The sequence below is a fragment of the Thermobia domestica genome, chromosome 8 (assembly GCF_964235325.1).
Source record: "Thermobia domestica chromosome 8, izTheDome1.hap1.1, whole genome shotgun sequence".
NCBI classification, from domain to species: Eukaryota; Metazoa; Arthropoda; class Insecta; order Zygentoma; family Lepismatidae; genus Thermobia; species Thermobia domestica.
This window is the reverse complement of record NC_137461.1, coordinates 259,891,441-259,903,851: the sequence shown is the minus strand read 5'-3', so window position 1 is coordinate 259,903,851 and position 12,411 is coordinate 259,891,441. Positions and strand designations below refer to the sequence as shown.

The following is a 12,411-nucleotide window of genomic DNA, read 5'->3' as shown; positions in this document are numbered from 1 at the left end:
ATCATGTTCGGGGCACGATTTTGGTCTCATTGTTCTCTTCTAGTAACCAGTTATCTCATCAAACTGAATCTACTGTATTTCAGATATGTTAGTAATCAATACTGGTTTTCCCCTGACGAAATTTTTTAATGAGAAACTAAGTAGTTTATTTCTATCCAAACATACTGAACATAAGATTCATTTCTAATAGGGCTTCAGCTTAGTGTGTAAATCTTAGTAAAAGTATGCTTACTGTACATGGAGCTTAGCGTCTCTTTTTAGCGCTGGAGTTATAGTATAACGCTGACTTACAGTTAAACGAGCAATCCGAAGTACATAGAGAGAAGCACCTGGACCTAGTGCACAAAAGGCACGAAGACAGATTTGAGTGCTCGACCCGAAGGCAGATTCTTAGTCCATTTAGTACCATAACTAGGAAGTGGATTACAGTATAAATCTGAAATGCCCGGACAGTACCAGAGGACGTCTCTTGTTTAATAAGGTAACTTCGAATGTGATAATATAGTAGTGCTGCGAGAGGTCAGATGGTCGTCCACAGAATTGTCGTTCGCGTTTATTGTGACATGTCAATATTCTAGAAGCAAGGTTCCCACAGCAAATGTGCCTTCATGACACACCGAAGAGCAGCTGGATTGAAAAATTATCCCAAACCACCCTATCAGGACGGCAGCCGTTAGTATAATCACAGTTATCGTGGCCTTGCACGAACACTAAACACTCTGTTTTAGAAGAGAGATCTGTGTTCTGCGCTTCTCGCAGATTACCCCTGACATCTGTTTATTACATCTTTGAAGGTATCGTGAAAGAGTGCAGTGGCAAGATAAATAAAAACGGGATGGCGTTCAGAGATGAGAGTCGTTTCTGTCTCGAAGACAATGAATGCCATATGTGCTTCCGAAGTCGTGCTGTTGAGCGGAAAACCGCAGTGAGAGTTCGCACTGCCATACAGGTCTCGCATCTGGCATTCTGGTACAGGCAACAATAAGCTGCACATCTCGCTCGCCTGTAGTCTGTATTCAGGAAAGTATTATTAGCCTATAGTCTATTCTGTCCTCTGATCTTATTAGGACTCCATCTTCCAGGAGGATGATGCTCGTCCCCATACTGCCAGGACATACCATGTACTCTATTCTGTATCGCCTTTTTCCCTGGTCTGCTAGGTCTCCGAATCTAATATCTGTTGAGCGCATGTGGGATGACTGGTGCCTGACCGCCATGGCAATGACCATCATTCACGTATGCCAAGTTTATAGTGGTCGTGATAAGCCATATCCGAGACATTTAGCATTTATGCGAGCGGTTACTTGCCTGAAGAGGTGGTTGTGTGGCTGTTCGAGCTGATTACTCGTGCTATTATGGTGAGGTACTATATGTTTTTGAACACCCTCATGTGTGTCATGTTGAGATCAGTACCACCTGCTATCACCTTCTTCATGGGTTCCAATTTTAGTCCAGAGCCGTGAATTCTTACTGGGTGGTCTTAAATGCTTTCCCACCGGTGTATAAACTTGTCACCACTCATGCTTATCTCTATTTTTGCGTCATCTTGGTTGTATTCCTACAATTCCTTTTTGATTGCTGCACGGTTTGTAGGTAATTCTTATCCCGCTGAAAATTCATAAGTTCTTCATTACCCTTTACACCGAGATATTTATCGGGTAGTTACCTGCGATGTTTCCGGATGACCTTACTTTATTATATTATATAGGTAATTAATACATCCAGCTATTTGATTTAATAGAATGCATATTCAATATTCACTGAAGAAGACTTACCCGAAAAGCACCCAAAATTAACTAATTGTGAACGTTTCGGCATAAAGTTTTATCTTCCTCAGCACACATCTTTTCAGAAAACTAATGTTCTTGTTAATGGAGCGAAATAAAAACACTGGTGGAACAAGTGAGACTGAGAAGCAGTGTGTGTTTAATTTGAACATGTCCTCACGAAGGGGAGTGCTTAGGTACAAGATTACTGGAAGTATCAAAAGTAGTGCTATTTGCAAGAAGATAATCAAGGAGAGAGAGTTCCACAAACGGGGTTAGCTTTCCAAAAGGATATCTGCTGAAGAAGGCAACAACTTGCTGCCGAAACATTCACAATTAGATAAATTTGGATGCTTCTTTTTGCGATAAATACTTTTTGAATTAATAAATGGTTATTTTTCAAATATTCTTTTTTCGATATTGTGGGAGTGTATAAAGAAAATTTAAAAAAAAATAAATAAAATAAACAGTTATTTGAACCGGAACCTATCTTTTTACCCTTACAAGATTTCTAAACATATCAGTAAGAGAGAATACACGTCATAAACATAATAAGTTATAGGAAAATGTATTTTTCTATTTCTTTTAAGGGTAGCTGGAGACAGGATCTGAATCACTGGTGGAATAGCTTAACAGAAGGCCAAAAGTTATTCTATCCAATATGTTTCGCTAATTCCCTTGTATTCCTGGCGTGGAGAGTACCAGCATTTCAAGGCACGATGATTCGATACTTCTGTTCAAATCCAGCATCAAGTAAGTAAAGATTAGAATGTGCAATTCTATCCATCACGACTCTGGATTTCACTAAAGAAATAATAAACACTTCTGACCAGAGTGTACACTTATTTATTAAAACTAAAATCAATGTAACAGTTTCGACAACTTAACGTTATCTTCATCAAACACTAACTGAAAGCTATATCTTCAGAGCATAGAAATTTATACTAAAATGAAAGTACTAAAATTCATTGTTTGCATGGAAAGACACATAAAAATAAAATATGTGGTTTATATATAGCTTTATATATTTTTACATTTTATTTTTGTCTATATATTTTTATTTTGTTATATTTATAATCAGTTGTATTTAGTTGATGACTTTTAAATTATAGCTGATAGTCATCAAAGGAAGATTAAGAGAAAGTTTCTAAGGCAATTGGTCAAGTATAAACAACAGGTGTGTTACAACTGTTTGGGAAAGATAAACACAGGTGGAAGGATAATTAAGTCAGTGCAAGTGGCCGACAGATGACGCCCGGGGAAGTACGACTCAGGTAGCTTCCCGTGCAAACAATGAATTTTAGTACTTTCACTTTTAATGTAAACTTCTATGATCTCAAGATATCTCTATGCTCTGAAGATATCTCTTTCAGTTAGTGTCTGATGAAGATAACGTTAAGTTGTCGAAACCGTTACACTGTGTTTTACTTTTTAATAAATAAGTGTATACTCTAGTCAGAAGTGTTTATTATTTCTTTAGATAAGAATGATAGAAAACTAAGTGTATAAACACAATCAAATCAGTGTGGACACGAGAAAAACAACAAAGTATATTTTTTACTGATGGATGCTACAAGATGCATATTTAATGTTTAAGAAACAAAAAGCGTCTTACCTTGTATTCTTGTGATAAGGTATAGCATACTGTTTCATTGCATCTCCGATCTCCTCCATAGTGTGAGTACTTCAGCTACGCTGCTAAATTTTTGACATGTTGATGTTTTTCGCCTGGATTTAAAAGATATATTATTCGAGTAATGTAAGGAAGGAGGGTTTCCGGAAGGGAAAATACCATCAATATCTGAATTTAAAAGACGTTTTATTCTAATAATGAGATTTTCCAGAAGAAAAAATTCAATCAACATGTCATACATTTAGCAGCATAGCCAAAGACGTTATACTGAGGACAAGATCAGAGATGGAGGGGGAAAAAAAGTATGTTATAATTTATAATAATTTATCATAAGCAAAATTTCAGTATATTGCTATAATTCGACCCTCTATTTTGAAGATGCTTTTTGAGAATTTTGTTATTTTTAATGAATTTTGAATAATCAAAATTATATATATTTTTTTTACTGATATATCTAAAGATACACGAAAAAAGTTAACCTTACCTAGTGTAAACTTATGCCAATTATTAGTTGCCTAAATTATGGTAATAAAGGAACAAATACCGGTAAAATACAGTACCATAAATAAAAAGAAATACGGTAATTTACCCTACATGTATTTTTACTTTTACATCCATTTTTACACTATTTAAAATCAACGATGAAGGTGTATTTCAACGTTCTGTTTAAACTATTACACAACGTAAAAACTTTGACTTCAACTACCAAAGCTTAATCTGCGAATGCAAGATGATCCGTCCACTACAAATTTATTTTTCAAATGACGAATTTGAAAAAAAAAAATAAATAAAATAAATAAATAAATAAAAAACGTATTATAGTCGAGTAAATACGGTAATATCGGTATATATGTCGGTATTACTGTCAAGTAGTTCCTTCAGAGATTATAATTCCCTAACCATAAAACTGGGATATCAAACGAGCATAGGTAGATATTAAGTAGAACCTCAAACTTTGTCATCCATTAAAATAATAGGACACAAAATTTCATTAAAGTCTACAAAAGAATTAAGGAAAGAATCACTGTCAAGATAATTGCAATTCTCATGTTGAAAACACTATAATTGTTTTGTTAATTATAATTGCAAAATGATAAGACGCTTCTTTCTTTGTTTTTTAGAATGAAATTAGACTAAGCATTTTGCTATTACTAATCTTTGTTACACTTTCGGTAATATGTCATTACCTTCATCAGACACGTTATGAAAATACAATCTAAGGCTGCAGCTTATATAGTTCAGGAAATGAGAGGTGACTTCTAACAATCAATAAAATCTGTTTTTTTACAGTTCTAAATTTTAATTAGGTACTGACCTTAACTTTTAATTAGGCACACATGCGTTACCTAGTCCTTACGTCTTATATTACATTGGGTGATATCAATAAAAATAAGTAACTACTCCTGAGAAGTCCTGCTCGAGAATCGGAGTAACTACAGCTGGAGTAATCTCCTCCCTCAATTTCGTATCAATAAAACAAGCCACTACTCAGGTCTAGTCTGCTCCAGATTTATGAACGTTTACTCGCGCTTCCTCTGCACGTAGCACTGAGTCGTATCAATAAAAGAAGTGATTACTCATTTCTCCCATTCATCGCGCAGTCATTTCGTTGTTTTTAATCTATGGCGTAGTATCTTAAAAGCCATGGAAGGGGCAAGTAGCAACGATAGCTTCAATCAAAGTGCATTTGTGGATATTGTAAAAGAGTTTCCAGTGGTACTTTCAAAGTCACAGCTACCAGAAAGTAAACGAAGGAAAGCCGAAACTTTGAAGGTAATTAGTTACAGTGAAATGCACCGAAATATCAAATACATCTACGACTGAGACACAAATTCAAAAGAGAATCTTTAATATTCGAGCGAGAATAAAACAAAAATAAAAAAGAAGAAAAAAATTTAAAAAAAAAAAACGGGAAAGAAGAAAGTAATACTGAAACCATGGGAATGAACCTATTTGAGCTGATGGATGTTGATTGGAATCCAGCAATATCAACGACAAGCGCATATCACGTGTTGTCTTTGTAGATTGTTTGGCTTTAAGAACGAAATCAGACACTTGGCTCCTTTGTTTTCTTTTTTAAAAAGTCCAGCCACCCACGTCATAAATCACGTCCATCTGATTGCGTTTTCCACACCATACGTGTCCCCTTTCGCCTTGACATAAACAAAATACATTCTCATGTATACACCCTTTCTATCAACGTTGAGTTGAGTTGATTATTAGTTTAACGTCCTTTTCAGTAGCGTGCCTATATGAGACAGAACCCACTGATTAACGTAGAATCCAAACCACATGAGCTCCTGCCGGGAATCGAACGCGGGTCTCCTATGCCAAAGGCATGTACGCTAACCGCTTAGCCACGAAATAGCTCTTCCTATTAACGTATTACTCTCCAAAATACTAGGTTTCTTTAATGCCACTTGTGTATAGTCAAGTGCTCCGATAGCACCCGGAAATGTATATTGTTCTTGCCACTCTGCCTTTGCTGTTTGTATATTACGCACACTTCCGGAAACAATCCATTTTCAGGTAGTCATAGACAGTACTTTGAGCCACACCAGAATCCCCTGACATTCCGACCTGGAATCCCGGATCACTCACGTAACACAAGAAAACCAAGGGCACCGATTTCTCTGTAAATTTGGGGGGGGGGGGGAGCATTCAGATGCAGAAGGTATATGTATCAGGATTTTAAGACAAATTGCACTCTAATTATGTCAAATATTGTATATTCATAAATACAATAGGGAGCCCACATGAGTTTTGGGGAGCCCGGGCCCCCACAGGATCGGCGCCCTTGAAGAAAACCCGCATCTTTTCATCATTACGTAGTCCATCACCCCGAATTTCGGTTGATTCTCCTTTAAAAATGTTGTGCTAATCACTACATTTTCTTTCATAAACTTATAATGCTTTTTGTAATCTCCATTTCCAACATTTCTATGCAGTTTATAAGTTTTTCTACGTAGTAAAACAATCATATACTCTGCCATATTTCGCACGGAGTCACCTATTTAGCTTGCTCCACAAATTTGGAGAAGTTACTAGCATCACAGAGGAGTCTTTGATTTTTATTGATATCAAACGCGGAGTAGTTACTCGGCTCGAGAATAGAGGTGTGGTTACTTCAAAAGGGCGGGGCTTCTCCGAGGTCAGCCGAGGCGACTAGTGCTCAGTTCTCTTTTTATTGATACCAATGCGAGTAACTACTTCAAAATTGGGCGTAATGAGTAACTTCTCCGTTTTATTGATATCACCCATTGTATATTGTGTTTTCTCATTCTTTCCAATCTTACCATCAAACCATGTATACTTAGTTCACTTAGGTAAACAAGTCTAGTTCATTAATCTTCCTCTTCTATTATCCACTATGCTTCTTTCCACCTTTTTATAATACAAGGTAACCAAAGAAATTCTGGCCGTTTGTTATCGTCAGAAACAGATTGACATATAGCACATGGTACTTAGCTTTAGATTTCGAATTAACTCCATCAACATCGAACACCCTTTGCCAACGTTACTGCAGCAGACTCTCAATGCCCTGACGACAAAACCTGGGGTGTCTTGGACGCAAAAATGTCACATCATCCAAATCGCTGATGGTATCTCTGGTTGTCCGTGCCATGTATGGTCTCACATTGTTGTGGAGACCTCACAGCTTACCCTTGGAATTAACCAAAGCTGGCTCCTTCTGCTGCAGTGCATGTTGCACCCGTCCGAAGATCCGCAGTCATAGTGTGGTCTGGTGGTAGGAGCTCGTAATGCACTACTTGGCGTCTAGTCCACCAGACACAGAGCATGATAGTGCGTAAGTGCAGAGGTGTGAGACACAGGGTCATGTGCTGACAACCAATGTTTGGTACGCGTAGGAATGCCATACTGGACGCATTTTATGTCACTCGTGAGCGCTTGACCAAATATGGGTGTGTTGCGGTGCGAAACAGCAACGACAAATAGTCATTCGCTGTTCGTTGTTAACTGCTGACAATGTGTGCGATATCCACTTGCTCAACTTGTACATATTTATCATTCAGTGCAGGGAAAGTTTGACTGTTTCCTCGACAACTTGGAAGCGTTCAGTAAATTTACCACACATCTATGGTCACCCACTATGAGGTTCATCGCAAAGGCTCAGATCTCCCGACCTGAACTTCTGGAATCAATGGCTGGAAGTGCGTTTGTTTGCGGCATCCTCTCCAAGTGCCTGACATTTTCTGAGACTTGACGCGGCTGCTGACAGGCCCACCCTAAAGTTATACAGCAGTAATAATGTTCAAGGAATACAAGTACTCGTTTCTCGTATAATGCGTACATTTTATTTCTTAGTACATGAGGGAGAGAGAAATCACAATTCCTCAATAATTCCAGCAATCTTTATAAAAGCTCGCGGCGTGAAAACCCTGTTCATGGTCTCTAATACTGTGCATTATTCGGTAAACAATAGTCAGCAGACCCAGGTGTTGTGATTAAAACAAAACGAAACAAAATAAATAAATAAATAAATAAAAAATAAAATAAAATAAAAATAAAAAACAAAAACACAAGTGAATCAATTATGGATTTTTTTTACGTTTAATGATAAACCATAACATATATTCAGAAAACTTTGGCCACTCACCTGTCTGTAGAAAGCCCTTTAATGTTATATATAAACAAAACTATATTTGCAGGCACGGATCTTGCAATACTCTTTCTGTGCACTTTTCAACACGACTTATTTTCGGGGCTGCGGTGGCTCAGTAGAGCGTTCACCTTTGATGCATGGGGTCCTTGGTTCGATTCCAGCTCGCGCCAAGTGAGATTTGTGGCAGACAAACAGTGTGCGTGGGTTTACTCGGGGTTCTTCCGTTTCCTCCCTTTCGTCATTCCACCATTTCATTCATTTCTCATCATCACCGTCTCCTTTACCCTAACCGGCTAACCGTGGGACATAAAAGATTTTATGTCATTTCATGATTTGTTTTCAAGTTTCTGTTATATATATTCATTACAAACTGCACAGCAACCAAAAGAGCTATTGTAGGAAATCAAAAACAAGGCACCACAAAGATAGAGACAGGTACGAAATAAGGGTGTGTATTTTTTTATTATTATTATTTATTTAACAATATTTCTTCCTTATTCTAATAGACTAGGAATAATTCTTAGTTTTCCACGATTCAGAAAAAATATAGCTTAGATTTTTTCATTACTACTTCTGTGCATTTAGATTTTATGTTTTATGTTATTTAATTTCAGCTGAAGTTCAAGATACTTAAAATGCTCATTCTTGTAATTTAGTTTACTCAGTTTTAAAAACATTATTTATCACCTTTTTTTTAGTGCATTTCGATTTTGATTTCTATTGGAAGTAAATTTATCACATTCTTTAGAGTAGTGGCTTTTAACCGCCATTTTTCGGAACGGCAGCGGTCCACGATTTTTTTTTTCTATTGTCTGCTAGAGTGTAGTGCTATCTATTTTGCCGGTCTCCAACATATCATCTTCTTTTACCGTCCGCGAGTATCGAAAGGCTGGAAACTACTGCTTAAGAGTACAATTCTAAACTAGTGACTTACTAACATTTGCAGGTTGTTTCCCAGCATATGAGATTCCAAATAATGATTAAATGTATCAGTATACATGGAAGAATGTCATTAATACTAATTAGATTTCAGTCCAAAAATTTTAGAAATAGCCTTTCTATGTAGTAATGAATATGCATGTGTTTTTCAGAAGCGTTATGTTGGCCGATGGTACTGTCAACGTTCAGTCATTATTCTGCTCTTCATCTAATGGCCAATATGTATGTCCTGCATAGTTTCTCTTCAGGTAAGTGTTTTTAAATAGGTTTTATTCTGTACTTGCTATTTGTTTGACACAAACTTTGCAATCAATTTCGCTTGATTCTTTTACCCAATGATCAGAACCCTTCTCTTGGCTATATGGTTAATATACTTGCTTTCGGTTCTGCAAACCTGCGTTTAATTCTCAGTTCGGTCTCATATGGTTCAGATGCTGCAGGAATTTGTTGGTCCATTTCTCATGTGTGCTCAGTGCAGAAGGGGACATTGAACATCAGACAAACAACCGAATTTTCTTCAGTTGATAAATGTTAATACAGTCCGTACACCCGTACAATAGCAGGCCAGAATTTAAGAACTTCCCTAAGTAGAAACTTAGCTCTGCATGCTAATATTTAAATGTACTTTTACTTTATTTACAACGTTATATCTTAAATATATGAACAATGATGTAGAAACAAAATTTTAAGACGACATCTTTAAGTTTTATTGGTTACAGCATATTTACTTTGTTTTAATTTATCTATTTAAGGAAATAAAATTTTAAGTTAATATAACATGTTTAGTGCAGGAAATAACTGCAGATGCTCCGTTGTTAAAAAATAAACGGATTATAAAGTTGAAAAGGGTGTATAGAGGAATAGTACAGTGCCTACCTTATGAAGTACGTAATACGTTATTTCGAAATAGCTAATTTTCGACAGTCAACTGCTTCCTTTCACTAACTAGATTCTTCGGAGGGAGATTGATTTAGGAATAAATTAGACATTGAAAATATAAGAGACTCTAACATTATTTTACTTCCTATATAGTTTTAAAAAGTTATATATATATATATATATATATATATATATATATATAGGGGTTGGACAAAAAAAAAAATCTAAAACGTTTGCAGAAGTGTGAAAATGATACCTAGTATGGTGTAGGGCCTCCTTTTGCATCCAAAACAGCTTGGATCTGACGTGGAATGGAGGTATACAACTCTTGAATCATGGTGTGTGGAATTTGTACCATTATTCCTCCAAAACATGCTCCAGTTCCTTAAGGGATGCTGTGAAGGATAATGAGACCGAACACGCCTTTCTAACTCAGACCACAATGGCTCAATGATGTTCAGACCTGGTGATTGTGGGACCCATGGGAGGTGTGATAGCTCCTGGTCATGCTCCTCAAACCATGATTTCACCGTTTTTGCAGCGTGACAGAGTGCCAAATCATCTTGGTAGATGCCATCACCATCAGGGAGCAATATTTGGGCCATGGGTAGAACCTGGTCCCCCAAAATGTCCTCGTACGCCTTAGCATTCATCATTCCATGCAGGGCTATGAAGGGACCTGCGGAAAACCACAATATCACTGCCCATACTGAAACAGAACCACCCCATGCTTTACAGTTGGGAGCAGACAGTCTGTATCGTAGGCCTGCGACGGTGTTCTCCATACGTAAACACGACCGGTTGTTGGAAACAAGGTGAAGGTCGATTCATCAGACCACATTACGTGTTTCCACTGCTCATGAGCCTGGTGGTCCTTGCACCACTGGATACGCCTCTTCGCATTTACTGCTATGACCAGGGGTTTGGTGATAGCGGCCCTGCTATGAATTTTCATTTTATGAAGTTCCCGTCGCACTGTTTTCGATGAAACCGGGTTCTGTAGGCCGGAATTGAGTTCAGACATAATTTTCATTGCAGTGTTCTTCTTTTTAGCAGCTACATTCCGTAGCAATGCCCTCCGGTCCCTATCTGACAGGATTGTCTTTCGACCACTGTTGTGCTTTGCAGACGTCGTTTGCCCATGAATTCTGTATGCCCTCATGACTTTGGACACTGCCTTTCGATACACCCACAATGTTCGCCACTGTTACCACTGAAGCTCCAACCAGACGGGCACCAACGATCATGCCTCTTTGGAAGTTTGTCAGGTCGCCCGTTTTACCGCACCACTTTCACACCACGACACTCACCGGTGAACTGGTTACTGCTGACGGAAGAGGAAGGTTTACATGACACATTGAAAACAAAAAAGCGACCGGCAACCGCAACACGCGTTGTACAGTGGAGGGCCAAACTTACGTGTCCTGTATGAAGTGTTTTTAATTTTTTTTTTTTTTTTTTTTTTTTGTCTATCCTCTGTATATATATATATTTTAGAGGGGATGCTGAGAAATCTTTTTGAACTTTGCCTCCTTCCCATTGTCCGATTTTAGTAAATTTTGTTTTATTTGAAAGCTAAATGTTTCTATATGTCTGTGACCCAGAATTAAAGCATTGGAACTAGAGATACTATTTTTGTGACAGAGAGGAGTGAAGATGTCGGATCAGCAAATGGAGTTCAATGATATTGAAATTAGAGCAGTTATCAAGTTCCTCTTCCTCCAGGGGAAGTCTGCAAAGACCATTCGTGATCAGATGGTGCAAACAATGGGGGTCCATGCCCCGCTTTGCTATTTAAGAACTTGGATGTCAAATTTTGGGACAGGATATTTGGAACAGATTTGAGACTGAAGATGAATCCATAGTAATTATGTCCGAAACAGTTGAAAAGGTCCATGAAATGATTTTCTCAGACCGACGCATTTCTGGTAAAAAGATAGCATAGGATCTAGGCATCTCTCACGTCACTATTCGTGATAATTTTTGACATGAGAAGACAGCATCAGGTGGGTGTCCAAATGTTTGAATGCAGACCATAAGTATTTCTCTCAGAAGAGCAATGTTACAATGAACAAGTTGGGTTCATTAGAGTTTGAAAACTTGAAACCAACACCCTATTCACCTGACTAGCCCATCTGACAACCACCTATTACCAAATAAATAAATATAAAAAAGACCTTAAAGGACAAAAATTCAGCAACATTTCTGAAGCGATTGCAGCTGCAAATGAATTGTTTGACATCCAACCGATTTTTTTAATGGGTTAAACTTGAGGACCAAAGAAAATAAAAATGCATTGAATCCAAGGAGGAGAATACGTTGATTAAATCCATCATAACACTTTGACTTACTTTTCTTAGGAAAACTAAAGACTTCTCAGCATTCTCTCGTAATAAAGTAGTCATTTGAAAATTTAAATTTCTTTTCTACTGCATTACAATAATAATAATAATAATAATAATAATAATAATAATAATAATAATAATAATAATAATAATAATAAACTACTTTCTGAAGATGAAAATCGCCATTTTGCACCACTTAATTCCACTAATATATTGTGATGTCTG

The 12,411-nt window shown here is 37.2% G+C and overlaps 1 protein-coding gene across 1 annotated transcript in view; it reads left to right on the top strand.

The window, feature by feature from the left end:
* Positions 1 to 12,411, top strand: part of rho-7 (rhomboid family intramembrane serine protease rho-7) — a 55,321-nt gene that overhangs the window by 20,178 nt on the left and 22,732 nt on the right. The window contains exons 4-5 of the mRNA XM_081769673.1: positions 2,357 to 2,519; positions 9,115 to 9,210. Of these exons, the coding sequence (XP_081625799.1) occupies positions 2,357 to 2,519; positions 9,115 to 9,210 (259 nt within the window). The remainder of the gene's footprint in view (positions 1 to 2,356; positions 2,520 to 9,114; positions 9,211 to 12,411) is intronic.